The following is a 27,001-nucleotide window of genomic DNA, read 5'->3' as shown; positions in this document are numbered from 1 at the left end:
CAGCTTATATTTTTACATCTTCTCTTTCAACCTACCCGAACTCTTCCAACTTTCACATCTGCCTTGATTTTAGTTAACACTTTCATTCTCTACAATCTACACGCTCTGCGAGCTTTTTACTTTATTTTTAACCCACGATGCTCCTCCCAACAACACCTTTCCTCACTCTCCTCCTTTTCGCTCTCTCCATAAATCTATCAACACCCGCAGACGCGGCAGTCCTCCGTGCGCGACAGAAGGATAACGTCGACTCAGAATCAATCTCAGCCTCAGCAAACCCATCTTGGACGACCCACTCTCACCACCCTAAGCCCACCCATCACGATCGACCCGCCTTCAACACCACGGACGGGCAGATGTCCAACTCGAGTGCTTCGCGCGTGGGCATGACTTCTCACAACAGATGGAATAGAACTAGTTCTTCCGGAACGGTAACCTGGTCACGACAGTGGCCTCGCCCTACTGATGGTTCTTCCGGTTGGGATGGTTCCAAGGACGGCGAGGGTTGGGACAAGGACAAAGACGGTCAAGGCTGGAAAGGCGGTTCTGGATGGGCCCCCAAGGATGGTGAGAACGGTGACGGTGTTACCGATGGTGAAAGGGATGGCTCTGGAAACGACTCCGACTTCCCTGAGGGTGACAACAGCGGCGGCGAGGTCGTCAAAGTATGTCAAGTCCGTTAGTTGGCTCGCGGGAAATTGACTGACCTCCCATTCACAGCGATCCACGATCCAGAAACGATCCCCCTGGCCCAAACCATCGCGAAGACAGCGTCTCGTCCGTCAACAATCACAGGCCTCACTCTCACACCGCCGACGAGGCCTCAATTTCGCCGATGCCATTAAACTGGACAGCAAAATCGCTCGCCTTGTGTTACAAGGACGCAGGGATGTCGCCGCCGCCTCAGCCGTCAAGGACAAAGGGAGACCATCCAACAAGGACAAGGTGAAGAAGAACAACGTCGTGGCTGGCACTCCATCCAGGCGTCAGCACGACCAAGCGAGTTCCATCTTTCCTCGATATGCGCGTCGCTCAGTGGATTCGGAGACTAACTCTGACTCCAATGTCGATGGTAATCAGAGAGAAGGGTCGGGATATTTTGGTATGGTCGGCACTGTCGCCATCATGGTACGTGTGTCGATCCTCTTCTACAAGGACTGGCTACAACTGACACGGGTCAATATACAGAGCCATGTCGACAACTCCACCACTGGTCGTAAACTCGCCTCTTTATACATGGACACTAGAGGTGACGGACCCTACGTCCTCAACGCTTCAGAGAAGAACGCTACCCAGCTCTTCCTCGTCGCCTCATCCAAATCTGATCTTACCACCGACTACGATGACTCCACCGAGGTTCCTGTTATGCTTCAGGCTGCGATCAACGACGCATCATATTGCGCGACGTACGATCCCAACCCGCCCCAACCTGAACCATTGACCATGGAGCTTTGCATCACCTTGAAGGACTCCACTGGGGACTCTGCCGGGGCACACAAGAGCCAGACGTTCTCGTATAACAAGGACAGCGGGGTCATTCGCCCCATGTGGTTCGTCGATGGAATGTCAGATAACAACGGCAAGGTTGAAGGACAGGGAGGCGGAGACGGTCTTTCGGGTGATAGTGGTTCGGATTTACAGCCATCCTCGTCTGTAGGAAGTGATAGTCCCAGTTCCACGGCCATTGTAAACGCACGCGATGCGTCCTCGCCTTCGGCGTCTACCGGTGCTCAAAACGTCACTCTTGTCTTTGTCCCATCGACAGATCCAGCCGGCGCTTCAGCTACGGACGACGACGAAGAGCCTCTGATCGTAACTACCACCGTTACTGTTACTGCCTCTGCCACGCCTGAACCCTCCCAAGATTCTTCTTCCAAAGTTTTTAACGTGCACGCCGTCCCCATCTCAGATGTCCCAGCAATCGTGACTGCCACCTCAACCTTGTCCGAAACCGCTCCCGCATCGACTACGGCTGATCCACAAGCTTCTGCTACCGACGATCCCGAGGGGTCCTCGAGTGTGAATGCTCAGGTTATCGGAGATGACGATGCTACGACCACAGATTCCTGGATGCCCGAGTCAACAGGAAATGAGCAAGCGTCCGTCTCTGCGATGGAGGCCTCTGTGACCACCATCACCATCCCTGCTTCCTCTGGATTTGATGCAGCTGAAGCACCCGTCACATCCTCCCCTGCTACTCCAACCTCGAGCTCAGATCCCGGAAGTTCTGATGCTGTTGACCCCAGCCCTACCGCTACCATCGTCGCAGTCGTCGCCAGAAGACCGTCGAAGATGGCAGCCGTAGACACCGATCCGTATAAGTGGATGTTCAAAGCTGATGAGCGATAGTATGGTGTTCTATTGGAATTTTCCTTGGTTGGTATCGGGGATAGGCATATTTTTGTTCGTCGTGTAAAGGCCCGTGTGGGTGTAGGAAGCTGGACCTCCTACTAGCCTCCCTCAGAGGCCCCATTGGAAGGTCGAAGGGACATGTCGCGCCGGGGTGTTGGTACCTTTTCTCATCTATCTCGCTTATGCTCTGCTAGACCCCTGTCGCATTAGCTGCTATGATGCTTCGACTTGCAAATACGACATTTCTAATTCCTCTTATGTGAAGGGTGTCGTTTGGCCTTGGCTACAGTACATCCCAACCTTGCGAAACATGGCGAGCGAGCAAGATAGATTCTCATTCCCGACTCGGGATAGACATGGGTTAGGGTTAGAATCCCTGTTGCAATTGGTCGTCTGGGGACACTCGCTTCTGACGCTGACAACGTTGATAGACGGTATGTGAACCATCCTTGCAGAGTAACTGTCATCGTATAACTAAAGGACATTGCTTAAAGAATGTCACTCAGCCTAAATTCTGAGACTCAGCTCGCCTCGCATTGCTTGCAATTGCCTCCAGAGCTGCTGTGGAAGATTTTCGAGCAGTATCAACGAGATCTAATATTTGAAGATGGCTCCAGCTACTACTCTAGCTGGATGGTGGTAACCCATGTGTGTCGAACCTGGAGAGAAGCGGCGATCAATTGCCCGGGCCTATGGAGATACATCGTTGACGGTAGCCCCACCGACCTGCCATGGATTACAGTTCATTTGAACCGAATTCACCCATCGACAACATTGCATGTAGAGTGGATTCGGGAATATACCCCCAGTCTGCCATCACCACTCGTTGAACTCGTTCCCGCAAACCTTCACCGAATTCGAGAGCTTGAACTGGTGGCAGTTTCATCACCGGATGATCCCAAGCTTCAAGTCCTCTCGTCTGGACACGCCCCTCTACTCCACCTGCTTTTGATCTCCTGCTACCAAGGCTGCACCCTTCCGCTAGACTTACTCGACAATGGAACCCCGCGGCTTCAGACGCTAGCCCTGCACAACTGTCTCCCCTTCCCAACATCCAAGCTATTCGAGAACCTCACTGTCTTTCACCTGCTCTGCGATGCAACCAACACTGACTTCAATATCCAAGACTACTTTGAAAAGATGCCAAAGCTCGTCGATTTTAGGATCGACGGCGCAAAGGTCCACAGAAACTCCAACGGCGACGTGACGGTTCTGCCGTCGCTCAAGGTTTTGGAGTTCGAAGGCGATTGGAGATCTTGTCAAGCGCTGCTGGACAGCGTCGCGATCCATCGCTCGTCTCGGGTTAACCTTGTTCTCACAGCACCGGTGCCTCACTTATCAACCCTACCCAGCCTCTCACCTCGATGGATATCCCCTCCCTCCCCGCACCACCTCCCTTCCTTCGCTCAAGGCGGGCTGCAAAGCCTGAGCTTCGAACCAACCAAAGACATGTTGAGAACACAAATGTGGCACGAAGTCGTTCATTTTGGAGGAGAAAGGATTGATATCCCTACTCCCAGTCTGTCCTTCGGTGTGGGTGTTCTCGCAGGCTGGTGTACACCCGATCTCGCGGAACCCTCCCGGTTCCTGTGCTCCCAACCGCTAGGCGACGTGCGCTCCATGAAGCTCGACTGGCTTTGGGGAGTGACGAGCCAAGCGGTGGAACCGCTAGAAGGGGTTCTCAACAACCTGTCCGCGCTACAGGAGCTCACAGTTTGTCGCACGGAAGGTCTCTCGGCTTTCCTTGCCTGTTTCAAGCGGTGCGCATTTTCCACTCTCCCTAATCTCAGGACAATTGTGATCCTGGGAGCGAACTTGGGACCAGATGAGGGTTGTGAGCGACGTCTGATTTACGAACTCCTGGAGATCAGCAACTCCCGATTTCGGTCGGGTCGGGGAATACACGAGGTGACGTTGGTAGAATGCTCCTTCATCACAACGGACGACATCGCGCAGCTGGAGCGTTATGTCTCCCGAGTACGTGTCAAGTCAAGCGGTGTACTACATACAGGGTAGTCTATAAAACTGGCGTCACATGGTATGTACATAAGAAACATATTTTCCGAGTCGATCGAGGTCCTCCTGCGTAACTCCAGAGCAACTTCCCAACAACAGCTCTTCAATCTTCTGACCCGAATGAAATCGTGATTCAACCATCTGCAAGAGGTCTTCCATGCAACCATGCTCTTCATCTTCTCTTCGCGAAAACTCCATTTTCCACAATCTCATCGTCTTGAGTGTAGGGAGGGTCCGGGAGGAGCAGTGCTGGTAGCTGTAAAGGAAAAGATTCAAGGATTGGGTGTGAGTCAACACGAGTTCCTCCAGGGCTGTCAGCCTCTCCCATACGTCGATTAGATAGGCGCACGTCGCTTCAGTTTCGTTCCACGTCCACACAAACTCCATGCAGCGTATACTCCCTAGGCTTTGTGCACGGAGAATTCGGGAGGCCTCGTGGAGCTTCATTCGCCAGTGGCCGATTTTAAATATGATGAAGACACCACCAACAGGTTCTTCATCGACGGTAGGTGCGCCGGTTCGAAGTCGTGTAAAGTCACACCAGAGCACGAGCATTGTCCGGTATGATGATGACCTGAAAATCAGGGTTTGCGGCTTGTCGGGATCCTGGTGTGGAAGGATCCACTGAGGACGAAACCCACTCGCGCTCAGCAGATGTGGGGATTGTTCTGACCTAAGGAAGCAGTAGACGAGTACCATGGCTGAGGGAGGGAAGGCTACGGCTTCAAAAAGTGCTCTGCATGTTTCGAAATCCGCTTCGCAAGTCACATTGGTGACTGAGGGGACGGGTACCGCGTCTTCAAGTTGCGCTGACTGCGACTCAAGGAGTTTGGCGCCCCCGGTGAGTTGAAGCCTGAGATGAGTCAGTTGTGGCATCTGCTTGAGGATGTCTTGAATGCGGGGGCCATTCTCGTTGTCGTCCGGAAAGCATTGTAGCTCGAAGAGGGTGATATTTCGGAGAAGGGAGGCTGTGGGTTTCACGAGGCAAGAGCGTAGAACTAATTTCTGCAGTTTGGGGGTACCTCCACTGAGAATTTCGTCTGGGAGGACAGGCAATCCGTAACAGGAAATCGAAAGGGACTGGAGGAGAGGTGCGTGGCCGGAGGAGAGGGTTCGAAGCCTTGGATCGCCTGGATCACCCCCTATGTCGGTCAGCTTAAGTGTCTGGATTCGATGCAAGTTTGTAGGGATGAATCCAATGAGAGGGGACGTATGTTCTTCCTGGCGACCACGGCCATCCCAATGTATGTGCAAGGGTACAGATGGCCCAGCTCGTTCGAAGTGGGTTGCAATCCATCGAGGGGTGGAGTCTGAATACTCCGGAATGTATGTCCAGAGGTTTGGGCAGCTGATTACTGTGTTTCTCCACGATCGACAGACGAGCGTTATTTTCACCCATTCCGGGTAGACAAATTCTGGCAACACGTCCCGTAGGTGCATTTTTCGGTATTCGTCGAAGATCTGGCAGAGAATCTCCACGGGTAGACGCGAAATTGGCTGGTGGTCTTCAGCAGGCATCCTTTATAACTTTAAGGAAACCTCAGTCAACTTTTTTTAGGGGAAGGCGTTGAAGCGGGGCTCACCGTATGGTAGTGTAAGGAGGGGAAAGGATGCAAAGGGCCATGCGGTGGCAACGTTTCCTCTTGACCACCTAGATCTCAGTTGACCCCTGTCAGCCCTGAACGTTACCTTTCACGGAGCGCTGATAGGTTAGGGTTAGACTAGCCTCCACACCAGCTCCCAGTTTCGGTTAGGTCAGGGAATGCTCGAGGTGAGGTTGGTACTAGGTAGAGTGCTCTTGCATAACAAACGGAATACTTATTGTGTGTCTCGAGTGCATAAAACAGAAACGGACGTGCTACAGGGATTACTGTAAGAGAACACGAAGGCATCACATGGTATGCACGTAGGAAACATTTTCTCCCAGTCGATCCAGGTCCTTCTGCGTAACTCCAGAACACAAACCCAATAGCAGCTCCTCAATCTTCTGACCCGACCGGAATCGCGACCCGACCATCTGCAGGAGGCCCGTCATACGATCTTGTTCTTCGTCTGATTTTCGCGCAAACTTCGTCCTCCACACTCTAATCGTCTTGAGTTTAGGGAGGGTTGAGGGGGGACAATGCTGGTAGCTGGACAGAAACACGTCCAATGCTTCGGTCCGAGCCAACGCGAGTTCCTCTAGGCTTGCCAACCTTTCCCAAACACCAATTAGACGGGCACACGTATCGTCATTCTCTTTCCACTCCCACCCAAAGTCCATACTGCGTATGCCCCCTAGACTTTGCGCGCGGAGAATCCGGGACGCCTCGTGGAGTTGCAATCGAAAGGGACATCCTGCCGGCGCCTCCATTCGGAATACGGTGAAGAAGCGACCAAGGGGGTACTTGTCCTCGTTGGATACGTTGGCTGAAAGTCGTACGAATGCGTCCCAGAGGACAAGTGCTGTCCGGGACGACGTTGACCGGAAATGCAGACTTTGTGGATACGGATGAATAGTCGAGGGGTTGTTGGACATCTGGGGAGGAGGAATCCACTGAGGACGAAACCCAGTCATACTTGGTATGTGTGAGGAGTAAAAATTCCCATCAACACAGACGATGGTCACGTTGGCCGAGGGAGGGACGGCTATCGCTTTGACCAATGCTTTGCAGGTTTCGAAATCTGCTTGCCAGCATACCAGCTTTTGGAGTGACGGGAGGGGAACAGCGTCTCGGACCGACTTCGAGTCGAAGAGTTCGGGAGCGCTTATGAGTCGGAGCTTGAGATAAGCCAGCTTAGGCATCTGCTCGAGGATGTCTTGAATGCAGGGGCAAGGACTCTCGTCATCAGGAAAGAGGGATGATAGCTCGAGGGTGGTGATGCCTCGGAGCAGCGAGATAGCGGTGGGTTTTACGATGCAGGAATTGAGAACCAATTTCTGCAGGATTGGTGTGCCTGCACTGAGGATGTCATCAGGAAGGATAAATATTCTGCCGTTACAAGAAATCGAAAGGGACCGGAGGAGAGGTGCGAAGCGGGAGGAAAGGGTTTGAAGCTGTGGGTCGCCTGGATGAGACTCTACGTCTTCCAGTTCAAGTACTTGTATTCGATGTAAGTTCGTAGGGACGAGGCTAGTGAGAGGGGACGCATTAAATTCGCGTCCATACCCTTCCCAGCGTATGTGCAAAGGTGCAGATGGACCTGCTCGTTCGAAGTGAACTGCAGCCCATCGAGGGGGAGAGAAATAACTCTCTAGAATGTATGTCCAGAGGCTGGGGCAGCCAATTGCCACATTTCTCCAGGATCGACAGACGCTCGTTATGTTTGTCCACCTCGAGTAGCACTCCCAGTGTGGTTCGTAGTCTACGTGCAGTTGTCGGTATTCATCGAAAATTTGACAGAGAATTTCGACGGGTAAACGAGATATGGGTTGGTCTTCAGCAGACATGCCTTGTAACTAAAAGGAAAACTCAGTGGCTTTCTCTAGGGAAAGATGCTAGGTCGGGGCTCACCGTCGTTTTTGAAGAAGGGGGAAGGGTGAAAAGCAATGCGTTGGCAGCCTTGGCCCCTAAGCACGCGTTTCCGAGTCGGAGAGCGGATAGGTTAGGGTTAGACCAACGTCCTAGAGCTGCCCGTGCTCGAGGCCCGACTTGCACATTGAACCACCTTTCCATCACTTCGGCTTCAACAAAGGGTACCGCCGGATACGTATATGACCTTTTGGACTGTGAAAGTTGTCTACCAAGTGATTAAGGCCTTCTTTCAGGAAGAATGCCCTCGGATGGATGCGATCAGGCCTGGCATCTCCCTCCCGAGCTTCTTTGCAAGATCTTCGATGAGTATCGACAAGAGCAGGTCCTCGACAACTCCTCGACGTGTTACCGGAATTGGATGACTGTGACACATGTCTGCTGCTCTTGGAGGAACGCCGCGATCGACTGCCCGAGTCTTTGGTCCTACATCTCTGACAACGTAGGGCCACAATGGATGACAATCCACTTTGAACGAGTGCAATCCTTTGCCCCACTGCACATCAGATGGAGCCGCAGGCATGACCCGAGCCTTCCTTCTCCGCTTGTTGAATTCATTCCCACCAACCTGCACCGGATAAAGGACCTCGAATTGGAGGAGATCGACCTTTCCTGGCCGGACGATCCGAAGGTTCGTCTCCTGTCTTCCAGCTATGCACCGGTTCTGCAGTCACTGTCCCTGGCTTGCACCGGGGGGTTCGTGATCCCGGAAGACACTCTCCACAAGGGCGCGCCACGGTCGCGGAATCTAGTCTTGCGCAATTGTACCGCTCCGCCAAAATGCACATCGTTGCTCCAAGGGCTCACTCACTACCACCAACTAATTGACGACACCAACCGCTACTATCCGATGTTCTCGGCGGGCCTTTTGGAGAAGATGCCGAATCTCGTCGAGTTAAAGATCGAGTGCGAGGCAGTCTGGAGAACGAGCACAGACGGAGGTGTCGCGATTCTCTCCGCGCTTAGATCTTTGACATATACAGGCGAGATGCGATCATGCGAAGCGTTGTTGAACTACATTGCAGTTCCACGGTCAGCCAGAGTCGACATTGATTGCACTCAAAGCCAACCCCTTATACCACCACTCCCAACCGGTATCATTTCTCCTCATTGGATATCCCCCAGTTCTCTCGCGCAGTCCCCTCCATCCGACTTTGCTCAAGGCGGGCTGAAAAGCTTGCGCTTTGTGCTGGACTCCCACCAGATGACTGTGCAGATGTGGCACGACCTCGTACAGCTTGAACAGGGTACGGAGAGGCCCCCTCCCAACTTATCCTTCGGCGCCCCAAAGTTCAAACGTGGTGGAAACCTCAGTGAAGAGTCCCGATTCCTCGCTTTCCAGCCGCTGGAGGATGTAATTTCTATGGAACTTGACTGGCTTTGGAGGGCGACAGGCATAGGGCTGAGTCAGGCGGTCCTCAGCAGATTGACTGAACTAGAGCACCTGGCGTTGTGTAGTTCTGCAGGTCTTTCGGTTTTCCTCCATAGCCTGAAGGAGGGCGGCCCTCCTTCTGCCCTTCCGAACCTCAAGACTATCACGGCTCGAGGCGTCGCATTTGGGCCAGACGGGGGATGCGAGGAGCGTTTTTGTGACAGCTTGGTGGACATGGTTAGCTCACGATCTCGGTTGGGCAGGGAAATAGAAGAGGTCAAGTTGGTAAAGTGTTCGTCGATTACTCAGGAGGAGATCGAAAGGCTGAAAGAGTATGTGACACGCGTATTTGTGGAATGATTTGCGACCAACTTGTAATTCCATGATGTCCTTGATCTGCAACTAGAAGCAACGTCGACAAGATATTACCCTGGTCCAGTGGCGGGACGGTTTACGGTGTATCGATCTCGTCAAAGAACGGTGGGCCATGCATCACTCCTTCCACCTCCCATCACGATGAAGAGAGAACTGATTGGTGATTTGAAGGAAAGGTTTAGGCTGCAGAGAAGTGCAGCGACTGTTCTCCAGAGGGAGATGGCCAAAGGGACTGGCAGGTCTCCTCAGAATTAAGCGCTCAATAATAGGGGCGGGAATGACTTGCTGAGTGCCTTCCAAGTTTCACGTCGACCTTCGAATCTTCAATTTAAAGCTCGACCACTTGGCACTGGTAAGCTTCGTTGAAGAACACCGAGCGCAATGCGCAGTGGCCTTCCGAGCCGTTGTCCAAAAGCGTTCTGTGGAATGGTTGTCGGCAAGCTTCCCGCAGTCACCATGCAATGATTCAACTGGGTCCCAGCCAATCAGAAGCTGGTCGTCGCGAAGGGTCGCGCGCTTGCAATGATGTTTGGAGTGGGCGGAACAGCGGAGGGACTTGTCTAGACATTTTTTCAGACAAGTCGATTATGCTGCATGTCTCGGGGCATTCAGTGAGAGCCTGCTTCTTGGCTGAATTCAAGAATTGAGAGTTGAATGGAAGGTCGATATTCATCGGTTCTTGCACTTCTTCACGGCGATTGGCTGATGAAGAAGCTGTTTGAATGTCTGACAAAAGCGCCGGCCGTGATATGAGCGACGGGAAAATTTGTGCCTGACATTGATGGTTGCAACAGAAACCGCGAGGGCCGAGCCAAAGCCCTTGTTTCCTCCAACTTCTCAGTCTGAAGTCGGGTCTTCCGTTTGTTTCTCTTCCCATTCCTTTCTGTGTCGCCCAAGGGCAGTTCGTCGTCGACGCCGTCCTCGTTAGGACAATTCCGTTCTTTTTCTCCCGACAGCCAGCCAGCAATTATTTTATTTCCCTAATATCAAGGATCAACAACATCACAACGAAAAGGATATAAAACAAGGAATCCAATTTTGAAGGAAGAGATGGCATCGATGCATCACCAGCGAAGACAGCACGGAGCCATGCTTCGCAAGCGACGCAATCTGGCAGAGGAACAGCGCGACGCGATGCCAGGCGTCAAGCTCGACGGTGACAAGGCCGCGCTTGACCGTCGCCAGGTGTTCGAATTCCCCTGGACGACCTTTACCAGGATCCCTAGTCTGCCCACACAAAGTGAGTTAGCGCCAGGATACCGTATGTGATTTGTAGCTGACTATTATCAAGTTCCCCCTGGGTTCCCTGGACGGCCTGACCCAACGGACGACGAGGACGAAGATGACCGCCCAGGTCGACCCGCGCCGACGTCAACTGATCTGCCGACTCCGTCCTCCAGCGACCTGCCGTCCACCACTGCCAGCGTGTTCACCAGCGTGTCCACGTTAATTCGTTCTCCAACAACCTCAAGCACGCCGACTTCCTCCTCGACCACACCGACCAGCACATCATCTGTGGGTTTAATAGCACCCGCTTTTTGCTTCTGACTAACCCGTCGAATAGACCCCACAGGCCCCAGCGACAACACCAACAACGCCGACGGTCATTGTTGCACCAACGACCAGCGACATTACCACTGTCCCAGTCAGGACAATCACCAGTTACGTGCGCTCGCCGAGCAGCACCGCAAGCAATGCAGCAGCAAGCAACGCTGCAGAAGATACCGAGGGTGGTACCAACACCGGCGCCGTCGTCGGCGGTATCATCGGTGGCATAGCGGGCATCGCAGCCCTCGCTTTCATTATCGCTTTCTTCTTGGTGCGTCTTATCGATCTTATCCCCGATCCATGTATCCAAAATCTGACCTTGCCTTGTACTGTAGCGCCGTCAACGAAAGCGAGATTCGAACACGTTCAACGCTTCCGAATTCCGTCGTTCAGCGATCTTAATGAACGACCCGCCGACTCACGAGGATACCGTCGCGCGAGGATACAACCCACCAGCTCCTTCGATGACCGAGCGTGGCCTGCCACCAACTCCGGGTTATGCCATGAGCCCGCCTATGACCGCGGCTTCTCCATACGCCGTGCCCACCTATCACGACCATGGCTACAATGCGCTGTCGCCTGCCACTTCCACTCCCGGATATGGCGGAGGTTATGATGCCAACGATGGCAGTCCCAACTTTGCAGGATACGGTGCGATGGGTGGTATGGCATACAACCAAGCTCCAATCCCGGCTTGGTCTCCTGGTCAGGTCGTCACCAGTAACCCCTTCACAAACCCAGCGGATTACGCCCAATCACCGTACACTCCTGCCGGTGGTCCTGTTTCACCTTACTCCGACCAGGCCGGCGGATATCAACACGGTTATCAACAAGGACCGCCTGCAGGCCAAGCGCCCCAGGACGCGGCCGTCGTCGCTGAAATCGGAGGAGCAGCAGTCCTCACTCGAGCCGTTTCCACTAAGTCGAAGACTTCGAAACGCGATCTGTCCATTTCTGTTCCCGCCAAACCTGCCGAGCCAGCTGTTGTCCCTGTCAACTACCCAACTCTTTCTCGAACTGGTTCTCGGAGGAAGCCCGCTCCTCCAGTCGAAGATGAAGCTGCACCTCAAACCCTCCAGGCTCCTATCCAAGAGACGGACGATATCCCCACTGGTGACTATGTGGACCTCGCTCGAGCTAGCGTTTCTCCCTTCCAAGCCGCGCAATACGCCGAGATCTCAAGGAAATTGAACTCTGAAGTCCCCCAAGGATTGCCGACACCTATGGTCGAACAGTTGTTGCAAGGAAGGGACCGCGACCTGCCAGCACTTCCTCCTCCCTCGCCTTTGGCCGTCGCCAGCCCAGCTCAAAACGGCAATGCATCGCTCCCTGTTGTCCCCCCTGAAGACGCCGCCAAGACTCGCACCTCTCTCGACAGCCTCCAGTCCATCACCAATGCCCAACCTGATATCGTTGGCGACTTCCCGATCCCACCACCCTCGCCAGCATTCACGGTCTCCTCCCGCCACCGCGTCGAGTCCCTCCCTCCCCGACTCCCCGAGATCGCCGTTGACGCAGCGCGCGTGAGCGTTGGTTCCTACGCCGCCTACGAAACTTCCTCCAACGGACACGGCAGCCTCGCACACCACCCGCAGTTCAAGGGCGCGATGGGCCAACACGCCAACTTCTCCGCCGGAAGCTTGGCCACCACTACCTCTGCCGATCACCACGACACGTACAACTACCACAAGAGCTACAGCGGCCCTGCACCTCCCAACAGCGCAGGTGGTCTGAGTTCAGGTCGTATCCGCAACGAACCGGCGTTCCCAAGTGGAGTGACGATGGGCGGTAGTCCGTTCTTGCAGAACAGGTTCCCCGTTACGCCTAGCCCTCTCGCGACGAATTTCTCGGTCCCTCCTGTACCTCCCTCGTCCTTCTCTCCTACGAACGCGAAGGTGTTTGGAAGTAGCGGGAGTAGCCTTGGCCATGGATCCTCGTGCTTGAGGCAGGAAGTCGACTTTGATGTTGACGTGCACCACGTTGCTTCCCATGCTGCGCCTGATGCTCCGGGTCCGAAGGTTGAGGAGGATAAACAGGTGGAGCAGAAGGGCAAGGAGAAGGAGAGTGATGAACAGGGGAGGGCTGCTGAAGCGAGGGCTGAGGTTGTCGAGGGAAAGAAGAAGGAGAGGCCGCTCACCTCGTATTCGATGTATGATCCTGACGATGCGTATGGCGGGATCTAAGTGCTAGATTCTCTGGACCTCCCTTCAACGTCACCTCAAGCCTATCTTCATGGGCATCTACTGTGTCGCTCCATCTATCTCTGACCTGATGGGATAGAGATTCTGTGTATGTATAACCACCTCCAACTCCTATCATTCACCTCAACCACTATCACCCTGCTGCTGTCGCCTTAGTTCCACTTCGTTCCTTCACACCACCCCTTTGTCGTTCCTTTGACTCGCCTCCTGGTGTTCGACGACGCCTTTGGCCCTTTCACTCCCCACCACCCCGATAACACCGACACCGACAGTGAAAACATCTCATCCCATTGTTTATTCTGTATATATCGACCTCTGTCACAGCCTACCCCACATCCCAACCTTCTCATCTACTTATTGTCTGTACCATTCCTCCCCCTTTACGTTCGAGCTGACCCACCACGGGTGACTCGGATGTTTCTGACCACACGTATTTGAAGATACCTACTCGTTACATTTACTGATACCTGTGCTTTTATTATTCTTCTGCGTTGCTTACCTTCACTTCAAGTTCTTACGCTGTAGACCTGGTGTCGACCCTCACCTGCTGGGCTGGACGGCTGGATATCCCTGACCCCGATCATTGTTCGCTGCTGCGCTGGGTCGTGCAAATCACTCTTCTGGGCTGGTTCTAGTGCATACATACCTTCTATGATGTTGTTGGGAAGTTTGTCGATCGACTTTGCCCTGTGCTTTTCATTTCAAGTACCCCGTGTTTTTTATGCTTCCATTTGGTTCTATTGTTTTATTCATGCGTATATAGCCCTTTGGTTCGTTTCGTAGCTGCTTTCTGAGTTTTTTTTTTTTTTTAGAAGAATGAAATAAAAATGATTGTCTCGTTTGTTTGGGTCGGGTTACAGCCGTTTCCATTAGTCTTTGCGCGAGCGATGTCGCAGAAACCAATTGATGGCGTGTCGGAAAACTCCGTATGGCAGCCCAAGTCACGCTCGACGACCGTCGTTCAGGCTTCGGTATGAGATGTTTGCCTCATCCTCGTACCCTTACCGTCTCTCTTTGTACTTCCAATGGTATGAAACAGCGAAATGTCCCTTTCACACCAACAATTCGTAAAATCGGCCATGTATTGGAGGAAGAACCTGGTTGGAACCTGGCAGGTGGGAACCCCACGGAATTTTCCGACACGCCATCAATTGGTTTCTGCGACATCGCTCGCGCAAAGACTAATGCAAACGGCTGTAAGTAGTTGAAAGGTCTAGACCATGGTACTTTGATTGAATCGGGGCACATGAGGAATGAAATGGGGGCCTCTCTATGCCGGATGCAAAGTTCCAGCTACACGACGAGGCGGATATTCGGACACGAAGAGAACTGATAATTCATGCAATTGACCGAGGGGTATCGCCAGGTAGATAATTTGTTAGAACGCTCCAAATATCGTTGCCTTAAAGACGAATCCATTTTTTCTATGCTAAGTCGCAGGCGTAGAATACGGACTGTAAGTCCTTTCAGTGTTGGATGCTTACGCTTTTATCTCAACAGGCGCCCTGAACACCGTCGAAGGGACCTAAACGGAAATATTTAGCGTCCTAGGCATAGTAGTGATACCATGGGGTAATGGGAACTTACCACTGTGATCATTGACATCCCCGAGCAAAGGAATTGGGACATATCCGATGCTGCATTGCGAATTGGTGTTGTCTTCACCTGGGCAGCTGACCCAGTCGCCGCTGTTGACGATGTGGATTTCGCCTTCGGTGTGAACGTATCCGAGGCCGGTAACGCGAGGAGGCAGGACGGGGATGATGTCGTACCTAATGGTTATTAGTGAGAACTGGTTTTGCACGGGGGATGAAGAGAGAGGGGCCTACTTGTTGTTTATGCGGTTCATGACTGAGACAGAGTTGACGAGGTCCGCAAAAATGGCGTTTCCGACCTTGGTTTAGGGTGAGTATTGATGGTAATGGAGACGGCCTCGGATGAACATGGCATGACAAGCTTCACTTACTCGAGGCATCCCATAAGTGACAGTGCGGAACGCGGTACCAGCGGGGAGGTGGATCGATAAATGGAGAGTTGAGATCACAGCAAGGGCGCCTCCGAGAGAGTGGCCAACGACGGCTACATTGGTGGTATTGTGTTGTGCCAGACCGGTTCGGACTGCAGACAGTACAGCATTGGCAGACCTGGAGATGAGAAGGATCTGTCAGCATCTGTGAGTGTATCGTCATATACGACATCACCAGAGGATGTGACGGACAGAGCGTGGGCGTTGTTGAAACCATCATGGGTCAGGGCTGTCAGAGGTACTCCGGGGAAGAGGAAGGGATTCAGAGGTGTCAAGAGGATGTTTGCATCGGTGAGGAGTGGGAATCTGTCCGAGTGTTAGATTGGAATTAATATGCCTTTAAATAATGAACTCTGTGGATGGGGAAGGCTTACAGTTTGCTTGTGTCGGTTCCCTTGAGGAGAGAAGCAACGTTCAATTCGCACAGGATGTTTGGAGTGGGAAGTATTTCCGCACCTGATAGCCAACGATAATAGACTGGGGTAAAATGAGACGTTCAGCTCAGCTTCGGAGATATGAATTTGGGATGCTTACGTCTAGAGCTGGGTCGTACCCAACATACCAACGCTGGACGATAGCCCCATCACCGCCGGAAGCGATGGGGAGGAACTGGGGATTGGCATCGCAGTTGCCTGCGAGTTTAGTTAGACATGGGCAAGGACAGTCGACTAGGCAGTGGACGACGACTTCTCACCTCCGCAGCTCCAAGTCAGAGTTTTGGCGGGCGAACAGGAGGCAGTAAACGCGTAGTGGGTGTATGGTCTGTAGTCGGCAACCTCCGCTGGACTCAGAATCGAGACACCTTGACGTGCTTCAAGGATAGGTGATGCAAGGGCCGGTACCAAGAGCGAGAGGAAAGACAGAGACAGGAAGGGGAGGAATCCGTGCATACTGAACTGTCAGCCCTTTCAACCGGAAGTTTGTGCAAGGAGAAGGCCCTGCCACGAAGCGGTCATTGCGAAGCCCTGTTTATAAGTGAGATGTGTGAGAACAGCCAAGTTCTCTTAGATCGTTTACGCAGACCCTGAGGTGCACTTTTAAATGAAGCTATTTTAGTATGCACTGGCATGTACACCATGCAGATTACTCCTTTGCCAATGATTCCGAATACGTTAATCCCGGGGGCGATGTTCCAAGAGCCGCTGACGTAGGTTAAAACGAGTGTGGAAGCTGTATGTGAAAAGGTGCTGGGACTTAGGTTTGCCTGTTGAAAGGCAAGAGAGTGACTTGGACGTTAGGTGATGCTCCCCGGCTCCTGGCGATCGGAGCCGACTAATTGAACTTGGCATACTACCCGAAGGATGGTCAGTTGGGTCTTGTCATTTCTTGAATCAACTAAAGAGGTAGAAACGTAATGCATAGCTGCTTCGAGATGTAACCCCAGTGCAAAGTTGAAGTCGACTCGAAACAGGCTTGATCAGCGCCCGACTGATGGCAATGTTCTCGGGTTAGGGTCAGAAGTCGCGGCGGAGGCCTGGCTTTTGCTGGCGCGTCTTCTCTCCCAAAAATCTCTCGGGACGACCGCGTGTGGGGAACAATGGAGCTCAACCGGGTTGTTTCTTTGCAACAGTTCTCGACCGTATATGGGCGATGATCGTGAAGAGGATCCAAGTGGCAAACCACCGCAGTCCCTTAGCAGCCAGACAGAAAACGACGTTGATGCACTGGTAATCGGGTGGATCTGGGGACGACAGGGCCAGTATCTTAATCCTGTGGATATTTGGCCCAGACCAGGGAACACCAGGTAAAGTCATTTCTACCCCCTCCTTCGGTAACCTGGCTTAACCCGGGACCTTTTTAGAGACAGCTTCCTCGTAAACCGCAGCATCGCCAGACAATGGACAGTGTTCTCTAAATTACCAATTGCGACCAGAGCCCCGAAGACAGCTGTGGAACCTTTGTCACCCGTTCACATCTTTGCTACCTCCCCAAGATCATCACGAACTGGTATATAGGCGGCAATATGCAACTGGGCTCAGAAAAGCACCCCGTTTCCCATTCATCAGTCACAACTCCAAGTCCCCAGCATGTCCTGCACCATTTCCGGTTGTTCGTGTGGCTACGGCCGATACAAGTGTCCCAGGGCTGTCGCTCGAATCGTCAAGTCGAATCCTCACGTCGGTCTTCTGACGCTTGCTTCCAAGGATGACGCGGACGGCTGGCAGAAGCACGTTCCAGGCCGTTCGACTATCGGGTCTCGCGTTGACTTTAGTGCAGGAAAGTTGAAAGTCTTCAAGAACCTGTGTCGTCGACTTGCAACGGTAAGCCCCGCTTTGCTCTGCATGTTGAATCGACTAAGGACTATACCCCGCAGGATTCTCAGCCAGGAGCTTCTTTGTCGCCCTACAACGCAGGCGATTCGAGTGCTTCGTCTTCCTCTACTGTCGTCGCTTCGCCCTCTTCTAGTGATCGTCGCCTCGTTACGATTGAAGAAACCCTGGTCATTCCAGATCCACCTCCTGGCTACGAATTACACAGCAAGTCTGTTGACGACCGACCGACGGCCAAACCACGAGACCTCCCAACCAACGAGTTACCGACCATTAAACCGATCATGGACGCCATCCTATCCGTTGCAGCGCGTACATTCGAGGCGGAACCATCCAAACAGTCTGAGACGCTTCTCCGTTTTCTGGAAGAGACCCTCATCATGATGCACGACCAACTCAAGGCCGACAACGAGTCGCCCTGGGATTTCTGGAATTACGCTGCGAACAAGAATATCATGGAGGGTTGTATCAGGTCGATGATGGATATGTCGGATGATCATACCAACTCTTTATTGAAAACCTATGCGAATGGAGAGAGGGGGAAGATTGGGTACTATAATTGACTCTATCCTCCCGTGCTAATGATATTCTTTCCACTTATTGATTCGTGTTGTTTTTGGATCAGCTTCGTGCTCCCCTAATGTTTCCATCACCTGCTTGAAGCCTTCGCGCACCAACGGGCCTAGTAAGACTTGAGTTCGTGATAAACCTATGAATCATGGCCATCGTGCTGGAGGCCGTGAGAGTGTTCGGCGCGGCATGATCGCCTTTGACACGCCCCTTGAGCAGTGCCTTCATCCTCGACCCACAATCTCATCTCCCCTCATCCTCTTCTCGGTAACTCAACACACTGGACAATGTCGACAATGACCACAGTGATCGAAACGCCCACAATCATCTTTTCCTAGCCCCTTTCTGGCAAACGTTTTCGTTGACGAGACTTTGCACGCGTTATTCTGCACAATGGGGTCAGAAATGTGTTTTCAACGTGGTCAGCCTCGCTCATTTCAAGTCCACAAATATTATAGGCGTCAATGGGGGCACTGTGTCCCCGCATTGTCGACGACTCGGGTGATGTGGTCATCCTGGCAACCACAGCCTTTGTGTTGGCAGTGGGCGGAGGCTATCTAATCTCATTCTGTAGCGATGATATCCTCTTCGTTGCTTTGTGGCATCTCAGAACACAATGAGCGTCACCTAATTTAGCTCTGTGGCTTTGCCTCTTCTCTCCGTCACTGACATTGTGTGGATTTGACAGAAGCAGCCCCACCAGCGTTTAAATACTGTCTGTGTTGGGCTGTGGACCTGTACAGTACCGTCAGCCGTCTCCAGCTTCATGCCACTTGCGCTCGCTGTCTTTTCTCTCTGACGACTTGCATTACAATGCCCCGCGCCGTACGATTCGAGGAAGACCACATTCTTCCCAGCCCAGACACACCCGCGTCGCCACAACACGCACTGTACAAAGGAGTGCCTAAAGGGATTTTACTGCAATCAGGGACGTTTGAAAAGAGGGCATCGAAAGGTGGCCGAGGTGCGTATTTAATCCGCTTCTCTTCGTACCCTCCTCCCTAATTGTCTATCTAGCCAGCCGCCGATACTCGACACCTGTGAAGATCCCGCAAGACATGCAGAACCTTAACGTTGAACCGGATTATGGACGTGAACAACGAACTGCCCGAAGACGCTCCTTGACCGCGATTCCAAATTACACCCCCCACCCGTCGTGGCAAGCGCCGTTGCCTCCAGTCGAGGTTCGGACTGCTCCTACTGCTGCGGAGAGGCGGCCCCCGCTGTCGCCTCATAATCCTCGAGCCTTCAACGTCGAGTCTGTGCCAGCCCGAGTTCATCCTTCACCAAAGCAGAACACAGTCAATGAAGCCCAGCTCCCTCGATACTACGGCACCGATGGTTCTGGAGCATCCGGAGGGATACCCCCTGCTTATGGACACGTCAATCACGGCATTGGAGCTTATGGCGGTGTCCCGCAAACGCCTTCCACCGCGTCCACCACATCTCACTTGCAGGCCAGGGCCCGCACCCCTCTCGGCCTCAAGGACGTCGTCGTCGACACCCACCTGGCTCAACCACGCATCCACTGGGACATCGCCTACCCATTCAGCACGGCCGTCTTTCCCCTTCGATCCAGGTTGCAGTTCTCCAACCTCGACGTTCCGGCGACCACCCCCGCTCTTGATAGACTGACGATCAAATTCGAACATTCGCGACTTGAAGAGGCCTGCCCTTCCTTCCCCCTCTCGGCGAACTGGGGTTCAATCAAGATTCGAGGGAGTCTCCCTGTCGAGCATCAAGGGAAGATGATAGGGATCGTTACGATCAGGGATATCGTCAATGCGATCTACGACTACTTCCAAGTACCCCTCAGCGCAGCAGAGTTTGCTTCGGTTTCCAAGGAGTTTGTGCCGCTCGTTTTGGAGGCTCAGAGCAGGAGGCTGCATTCAAATCTGTATCAGATTCATGGGATCCCGTTGAGGGTGGATGTCATGGGCGAGCTGACTCGCTTTGGGGGCCTTCGCATTACTGCTGTGAAGGAGAAGAGGCTGGTGTTTGGCTTGGATTTGGGCCCTTGGTGAAGGGTGAACGGGCAATATTTATGTTTTCCTTACCTCCCTCCTCACTTTCGGCATTCTCTCTGATGTTTATTCCACGTTCGGTCCTGTATTTCTAAACCTAACAAAGTTCCCACCTCACTGTATCGCTACTCTCCTGTTGTGCATTACCTGTATCCCTAATTGCTGTAATAACAGTCTTTATTCGAGCCAATAGTCAGGGCCAGCGTGGCCTTTCGTTCCAGTACGCATAATTATCATTTCATTATTTTTAATTTATGGCTTAACGAACGAATGGTATGAATGAGTACGATATCCCGCAATTGATTCCTCTTTGTACACTATGCTACGCCCAGTTTGTGTCACTACCACGGGGGATTCTCCGCCGGCGGTCTATCAAAGCAGACACTCATGGAATAATCCCCCGTGCGCTTCACGAATCTGTACATCTTCAACTCGTCCCCGAGGGCCTTCATCGCCACCTGGAACGCCTCCATATCCTCCTTTGCCTTCCAAAATATCTGAAAGCTCCGTTGGCGATCATAAATCAAGAAATGGGACTGCGGTCCAAACTGGAAGAGCGACACTTGGAACTTTGCGAGGAAGACTTTGGAGCCGTGGACGTTTGGGGGTATGTCAGATGGCTGGACTTCTTTGATTCGGTTGTGGGAGGATGAGGAGCCGTGTGTGGACTCGTTGAAGTTCATGAGTGTGGAGTAGAGAGTTTTGTTGGTGTCCAGGCCTCCGATACTTGGGACGGCAGAGGCGGGGCCGAAGGTGATTGTTGTCCATGTTCCGCCTTGGAGAGATTTGCAAGTTGCTTTATGCCGTGGCCAGTCCTCTGTTTGACATTCTATAACAGCGTCAGAGAAGCCGAAACTCTGGCCAGGGAAGGGAAGGAAAACGTACTGGTTCCACAGTACAGCACTGACAGACATCCGCTACACCTACTCGCTCCCTTCGTACTCCCACAAACCTCACACCCCGAAAGATCCGTAAATTTCCCAATATCCACCATCGGTAGCGGTGCCAATGGAAGTATGAAAGAGACTTTCCACTGTTTCTTCGTATATTTTGCAAATCCTTCCGGGACCTTGTATACTTCGGTATCTAGACGTTTAGCGTTCATATTTAAGAGTTTAAGCACAACCTTGCGTTCTAATGGTGTTGTTCGGACGGAGATGGCGTAGGTGACCGAGGGTGGGAGGATATCCTCCATTTGGCGTTGGAGAGATTTGTTGGGGATCGCAAAGATTGTGCGGAAGGAGAGCATGTAGAGGGGTGTGTGGGAGTTGACTTTGAGGACAGCGAGAATCTAGAGCCGTCAGGTGGATAACAATATTCTATTTCGAGATTATACGCCCGTGGAATACACACCTGGATTAGGACTCCCCATTCTTGATCCTCGTCCATCAGCATAAACGTCCGTCTCCCCTCCCCCCATTCCCTGGCAAACGCAAGTAGGATTTGCTGGATCTCCTGGAATGTCTGCTCTTTCTCCTTCGATGGGTCCTTCTTGATACCCCTAGACATCAAGTTGTGCAACCCCTGTTTCAAACTCGACCGATGCGTTTCGAGAATGAGGTTCGCGTTGTCGGTCCAGGGTTCGAAGGTGGTGGGGTTCAGACGCTCCTCGCCTGACTTGACGCCGGGAAAGAGGTCCGTCAGTTCTTGAGAAGAGTCTAAAGAGGCGAGCAGACGTTTTGTGAGGTCCTCCAGGGATATTTTGGACGAGGTTGGCAGTTTGACGCCCATGGACGCCAGGGCAGCAAAGAGATCATCCTTGGAGATAGATTCGTATTGTGAGGGTGCCATTACGCGTAAAAGGTCGTTATTGTCGTCAGATTAGATTGGGAATCAGCGTTAAATTCGGTTTCGGGTCCGTGGCGGTTTACGATCGTCGTGGTCGTCGTCGCCGTCGAAGACGAATCGTTCAAGCAGCAACAAAGCGAGCGGCAAGTTCTGAGCAGTGGCGGTGCTGATTCATCAGTTGGGAATCAACATGCCGATCATTGAGCCGGCCACGATTTCGCCTTTGGTTGGAAATTGGTTGGCGTCTTTGACCTTCCTTTCTCTGCAACCAATATCCGTAAACTGCCGTAACGGTGGAAGGATAGTGATTGGCGTCCATCTTATACTATCACACTGTCAATGGTCGACGTCGCAGATTCTGGCGATCCCGCGTCATTGTGATAATCAGACAGGATGGGCGCTCACTGACCGAGGGCTAAGGTGAACTTGAATCCTGCTGGCCTATTCAAACGATAATCCCATTCTGACTCAAGCAACGTCGAGCTCGACGTTCAAGGTCGTGGTCGAGGTCGTGGAGGCAGAGCTTCAAGGTAACCAGTACCAATAAGCCCCTATTAGTATCTCACTGACTAGTAGCTCGCAATGAAGAGAACACAGGCCATAGTGCTCCTTTTTGCTTTCCTACGTTCACAGCATGCACACTTTTCCATCGTATCAGCAAAGTAACTCTGCGGGTGATATTCCGAGCTATGGATCAACTTGTGTATTTACCCACTGCCCGTCCTCTTTCCTAAGATCCCTTCCAAACATAGTGAAACGCGTGATACTGGGAAACGCTGTGTTCCAGCCTTCAGCGAGTGCAATCATCTCGTTATCCGCCAACCCCAGAGACACTGGCTCTTCACCAGGATCAATCCACTCTACAAAACGCAGTTGCGATAGCGGACCTCGAGCTATGGGTGAAAGTCCTTGTCTTAGCCGAGAGTGGTCCTGGCGTTGAGATTGGGTGTTACAAAAGTAACTTTCTCGACTAACTTTTCCCTACTAAACTAACTTTTTCTAACTTTTTTCAGCAAAGTTACTTTTGACGAAAAAGTTAGCGTAAAGTTAGACAAAAGTAACTTTTTTGTATGGTACAAGTAAGCCAAAAGTAACGTGCCGAAAGTTAACTTATTGCTCAAGTGCGGCTACCTTGAGAAGACATGGCTTGGCGATAGGTTGAGATAGGTGAGCCAATCGATGGTGATTAGGAACGTCGAAGATAAGGCGCCATGTATGCCCGAGTACTGTAGTAAGTACTCATTTTGATTGTAGAGGCGCTACAATCAAACTCTGACCGCAGGAGACCGGGGGCTCTCCGAGTCGTGAATATGTGCCTGGTTATTGAATTCGAATTCGATTTCAATCTTTTTGACCTCGGCGCTGGCAGTGAGTCTCGTCAGGATGTGCAAGACGTATCGAACTCGGATTTTTACCGCAAATCCCATGGTAAGAAGTAGAAGCAATTAGGGTGGGGAGCGATAATTTAGCCCAATAGAAATCAGGCGTCACTGCGAGGCGCATTCATCAGGATACCCCCTGGCAAGTTTGTTTGTACCAGACCACCCCCAAGCAGTGAGCAATAGAGAGACCTCTAGATATGTTCTCTGGGTCGACCAAGACCGTCAATTAGCTGCGCTCAAGTAGCTGTAACCCCCGACATGATTTGGACGTCTACTAGGCTCACCGAGTCCGACCCAACGACAATGATGAACCCATGTATCAGTATGTGGGGATTTCTACCCATCTTCGCGTGTTACATTTGAATGGTATAATCCTCGAGCATTGGTACATCCCTTTGTAAGTATATCCCGTACCTTCATCGCTGCCCGTAGTAGAAAAGCAAAGGGACAAAGTTAGTCGAAGTTACTTGCTAACTTTCCAAAGCGTGAGAAAAAGTTAGACCAGAGTCGCGGCAAGGGGGAAAAGTTAATAAAAGTTACTTCGAAAAGTAACTTTTTACGCACTCGTTGAGATTGTGAGGTTTCTGGTCAGAATGCATGTGCACGGAGCGAGGACCCACCAAGTCGTTTGTGAATCGGGTATAGATCCATAGCTCTTCTAAAGCAGGGAAAGAGGACACCACCGAGTCTGAAAATCGCTGCAGTTCCGCCACGCTCAACTCGTTGCTGGTGAGACCGAGCCAGTAAATCGTCATGCGCCAGACTCTTTCCGATGGCGAAGTTTCATATCCTCCGCCGTCATCCAAATCGATGAGCTTGGAAACTCGAGGGCAAATGCGAAGTCTCTCCTCTTCGGTAGCGTGGAGCCCGGGGAAAAGGCAAACTCCGTATTTTTCACCACTCCGACTCTTTTCGGTATGGTCAGCTAACCCACATACAACGGGAAGACGCCGTCCGGTATCTTCTGGTGGATAATAGGGCTCGAACCCTAGGAAAGAGGGAAAGTTGGCCCCCGTGTTCTCTGCGACCCATCGTAAAAGGATGCGGACTAAGTCCTGGCGGTAGAAGTGGGTCTTGTGCCATAGGCCCAAGATCTCCAACGATTTCTGAGAACTTGTGAGAGTATCATTCCTGCGGAACATTCTCGCGGATGAGGTGTAATAACCGAGGGAGGTAAGTTGGAAATTATCTCGACTGATACAGTCGTTGAAGGCAACGGGATCAGTGGAAGCGCGATGGTACACCGATTGGAAGAGAACTCACAACAAGATCTTGGAAGGGAACTCCTGCTGAAATGTAAATTCTCTCCAGTCGCCGTGCATCCGAAGATCCAGGTGCTTCAGGTTATCCATATGCTCTGCTGCAGCGATCATTCTGTCTATCAAGGTCCATAATGGTTTTAGGACGATCTTCAGGCGTTGAACCATCCTCGCCTTTTCAGGCTTCGAAGAAAGGGTTGTTAGGCAGGCAATTGCCTTGAAGTTCCCAGTCCTGGAATCGAGCGAGATGGAGCGATAAAGCAAAGGTTCAGCTTCGACTTTGAAAAACCAGTTGACCAAGGACAGAGGAACCAAGGCCTCTCTCGAGCAAAGTCCAATGATGGACGCAACGATTTCCGGAGGCAGCGTCTATTCGTGCCATTAGCTGCCTTGATGGGTTGGTGGACTGAAATTGGGATTGCTTACCATCGTCAAGCTGTTAATAGCCACATGAATAGGAGGGAAGTACGTTCAGTGCTAGTGACAGCGCTCTTCGGCTGCTTGGGGTGTGGACATCGCCCAGAACAAACATGTACATATCGAGCCTCGATGGGCGAGAAACATGAAAGGAGAGGGAAGATATGTGTAATTTCCTGGGCGCTCCGAACTCCCGTCGACAGAGGGCACCAAACGTTTCTATCTCCCACTTCTTTGAGGAACATATATAGGTACATCTCTGAAGGATCAGTCGAGTACGTCGTAGCCTATCCACTCTCCATCCTTCTTCCACATAATACAGCTAAATATAGTGAGACGTGTCATGTCAGGAAAAAAATCGTTCCAAACTTCGGCGAGGGGGAGCTGCTCTTGAAGAGTCAACCCAAAAGCCATCGGCTCTTCAGAAGGATTCAACCACTCCTCCATACCTAGCGTCATCAGGGGAGCTCGGACCAACGGTGAAAGTCCTTCCCTCAGTCGGCGATGATCCTGTAGTTAAAATGCCTGGTCAGGATTCCCTTGGGAACATGAACGTGGAGAAACATGACTTATGTAAACCCATAGCTCTTCCAGAGCAGGGAACGAGGCCACCACCGATTCTGAAAATCGCTGGAGTTCTGACACAGTTGTATCGTTGTTGGTGAATCCGAGCCAGTAAAGGGACACACGCCGAACCCTCTCAGAGGGCAAGGTTCCATACGTGCCATCATCCTCGAGATCGAGAATGTTGGAAACCCGAGAGCAAATTCTAGGTCTCTCCTCGAGGGCGTAGAGACCAGGAAAAAGGCACACTTCGTATTGCTCTCCTCTTTTACCTCTTCCTGTCACCGCCAATGTACAGATGATGGGAAGGCGACGCTGTTCCGAATCTTCAGGTGGGTAATACGGCTCGAATCCTAGAAGAGCGGGAACTTTGGGGTTCTCTGCAGCCCATCGTACTATGAGCTGGAGCAGATCCTGACGGTAAAAATAGGTATGGCCCCATAGCGCTATGACCTCTAAGGACAGCTGATGCCTTTTGAGCTCGTCGTTTCCCTGGAACAGTCTGGCATACGAAGGGTGGTAGCCGAAGGATGAAAGCTGGAAATTGTTTCGACTTAAAACAGGTCAATACCAAATCAATATCGCAGAGGCCTGGAGTGATCTCACCACAAGAGCTTGGAGGGAAACTCCCAGAAACAGGTGCTCTCCTGGCAATATTCCGGCACCCTTACTTCCAGCCTGAGATGCTTTAGGTTGTCCATGTGGTCCATACAAACAAGTATCTTGTTGACCAGTGTCATCATCGGCCCACTGACGAAGATCTTCAAGTGCGTAACCATCTTCGCCTTTTCAGGCTTCATGAGCGCCCTCAGACAAGCGAAGGCTGCGACACGTCCAGCTCTGGAATTGTCGAGCTTTACGGTGATGGATCGGTAAAGCAAGGGCTCAGCTTCGTTCTTGAAAAACCAGTTGACCAACGACAGCCGGGCCAAAGTATCTCGCGAGCAAAGGCGAATGATGGTAGCAACTATCTCCAGAGGCAATGTCTGTTACATGCTTCATGACTGGATGCGCGGGTGCGGTGGAGAACGGGATTACTCACTTTGGCCATTTTGGCAAAGGCGCGTTTAATATGTACTTTGTGTCGTTTGTGATAGGAGTCCACTCAAGTAGACGCTCGTCCATTCACCTAGTGAGAAGGACGTCGACGACGAGACGTTCGAGGCAGTATGAATGTGGGAGGCTCGATGACGTAGCTGATGGTCATAAGTACTTAGGCAAAGCCGATACCTTGAGACGTAAATCGAAGCTCTTACACCTGGCCTACCCCTATTTGGACCCGCGACGCGACGCGACGGACCTCACACGAGGAGTGGGCCCGTGTA

The 27,001-nt window shown here is 52.1% G+C and overlaps 11 protein-coding genes across 11 annotated transcripts; 6 read left to right on the top strand and 5 right to left on the bottom strand.

Annotated features, from left to right (window-relative positions):
• Positions 1-137: 137 nt before the first annotated feature.
• CC1G_09873 (hypothetical protein) lies at positions 138-2,349 on the top strand (the record flags this gene model as incomplete). The annotated part of the gene is made up of 3 exons (XM_001831118.1): positions 138-665; positions 721-1,128; positions 1,189-2,349. 3 exons carry the CDS (start codon positions 138-140, stop codon positions 2,347-2,349), a joined length of 2,097 nt encoding a protein of 698 aa, XP_001831170.1.
• A 498-nt stretch (positions 2,350-2,847) lies between these two features.
• CC1G_09872 (hypothetical protein) lies at positions 2,848-4,181 on the top strand (the record flags this gene model as incomplete). Its single annotated transcript, XM_001831117.2, has 2 exons — positions 2,848-4,065; positions 4,143-4,181. 2 exons carry the CDS (start codon positions 2,848-2,850, stop codon positions 4,179-4,181), a joined length of 1,257 nt encoding a protein of 418 aa, XP_001831169.2.
• A 359-nt stretch (positions 4,182-4,540) lies between these two features.
• On the bottom strand, positions 4,541-5,808 carry CC1G_14795 (hypothetical protein; the record flags this gene model as incomplete). Its single annotated transcript, XM_002910771.1, has 2 exons — positions 4,541-4,624; positions 4,699-5,808. 2 exons carry the CDS (start codon positions 5,806-5,808, stop codon positions 4,541-4,543), a joined length of 1,194 nt encoding a protein of 397 aa, XP_002910817.1.
• Positions 5,809-6,259: 451 nt separating this feature from the next.
• Positions 6,260-7,798, bottom strand: CC1G_14794 (hypothetical protein; the record flags this gene model as incomplete). The annotated part of the gene is made up of 1 exon (XM_002910770.1): positions 6,260-7,798. One exon carries the CDS (start codon positions 7,796-7,798, stop codon positions 6,260-6,262), a length of 1,539 nt encoding a protein of 512 aa, XP_002910816.1.
• Positions 7,799-8,121: 323 nt separating this feature from the next.
• Positions 8,122-9,612, top strand: CC1G_09870 (hypothetical protein; the record flags this gene model as incomplete). The annotated part of the gene is made up of 1 exon (XM_001831115.2): positions 8,122-9,612. The coding sequence occupies one exon, from the start codon at positions 8,122-8,124 to the stop codon at positions 9,610-9,612; it is 1,491 nt and encodes a 496-aa protein (XP_001831167.2).
• Positions 9,613-10,716: 1,104 nt separating this feature from the next.
• CC1G_09869 (hypothetical protein) lies at positions 10,717-13,358 on the top strand (the record flags this gene model as incomplete). The annotated part of the gene is made up of 4 exons (XM_001831114.1): positions 10,717-10,867; positions 10,919-11,142; positions 11,192-11,446; positions 11,511-13,358. 4 exons carry the CDS (start codon positions 10,717-10,719, stop codon positions 13,356-13,358), a joined length of 2,478 nt encoding a protein of 825 aa, XP_001831166.1.
• Positions 13,359-14,869: 1,511 nt separating this feature from the next.
• CC1G_09868 (lipase) lies at positions 14,870-16,292 on the bottom strand (the record flags this gene model as incomplete). Its single annotated transcript, XM_001831113.1, has 9 exons — positions 14,870-14,901; positions 14,964-15,148; positions 15,206-15,270; positions 15,343-15,520; positions 15,595-15,708; positions 15,777-15,796; positions 15,859-15,879; positions 15,937-16,034; positions 16,097-16,292. The coding sequence occupies 9 exons, from the start codon at positions 16,290-16,292 to the stop codon at positions 14,870-14,872; spliced, it is 909 nt and encodes a 302-aa protein (XP_001831165.1).
• Positions 16,293-17,429: 1,137 nt separating this feature from the next.
• CC1G_09867 (hypothetical protein) lies at positions 17,430-18,235 on the top strand (the record flags this gene model as incomplete). The annotated part of the gene is made up of 2 exons (XM_001831112.1): positions 17,430-17,663; positions 17,717-18,235. 2 exons carry the CDS (start codon positions 17,430-17,432, stop codon positions 18,233-18,235), a joined length of 753 nt encoding a protein of 250 aa, XP_001831164.1.
• Positions 18,236-19,055: 820 nt separating this feature from the next.
• CC1G_09866 (hypothetical protein) lies at positions 19,056-20,266 on the top strand (the record flags this gene model as incomplete). Its single annotated transcript, XM_001831111.1, has 2 exons — positions 19,056-19,206; positions 19,260-20,266. 2 exons carry the CDS (start codon positions 19,056-19,058, stop codon positions 20,264-20,266), a joined length of 1,158 nt encoding a protein of 385 aa, XP_001831163.1.
• A 341-nt stretch (positions 20,267-20,607) lies between these two features.
• On the bottom strand, positions 20,608-22,057 carry CC1G_09865 (hypothetical protein; the record flags this gene model as incomplete). Its single annotated transcript, XM_001831110.1, has 3 exons — positions 20,608-21,095; positions 21,152-21,557; positions 21,620-22,057. The coding sequence occupies 3 exons, from the start codon at positions 22,055-22,057 to the stop codon at positions 20,608-20,610; spliced, it is 1,332 nt and encodes a 443-aa protein (XP_001831162.1).
• A 1,915-nt stretch (positions 22,058-23,972) lies between these two features.
• On the bottom strand, positions 23,973-26,727 carry CC1G_09864 (hypothetical protein; the record flags this gene model as incomplete). Its single annotated transcript, XM_001831109.2, has 8 exons — positions 23,973-24,344; positions 24,375-24,630; positions 24,700-25,064; positions 25,122-25,131; positions 25,562-25,622; positions 25,682-26,229; positions 26,283-26,662; positions 26,719-26,727. The coding sequence occupies 8 exons, from the start codon at positions 26,725-26,727 to the stop codon at positions 23,973-23,975; spliced, it is 2,001 nt and encodes a 666-aa protein (XP_001831161.2).
• Positions 26,728-27,001: the final 274 nt, after the last annotated feature.

Source organism: Coprinopsis cinerea (genome assembly GCF_000182895.1).
Source record: "Coprinopsis cinerea okayama7#130 chromosome 7 map unlocalized cont3.7, whole genome shotgun sequence".
Lineage (NCBI taxonomy): Eukaryota > Fungi > Basidiomycota > Agaricomycetes > Agaricales > Psathyrellaceae > Coprinopsis > Coprinopsis cinerea.
This window is presented reverse-complemented; position numbering and strand designations above follow the sequence as displayed.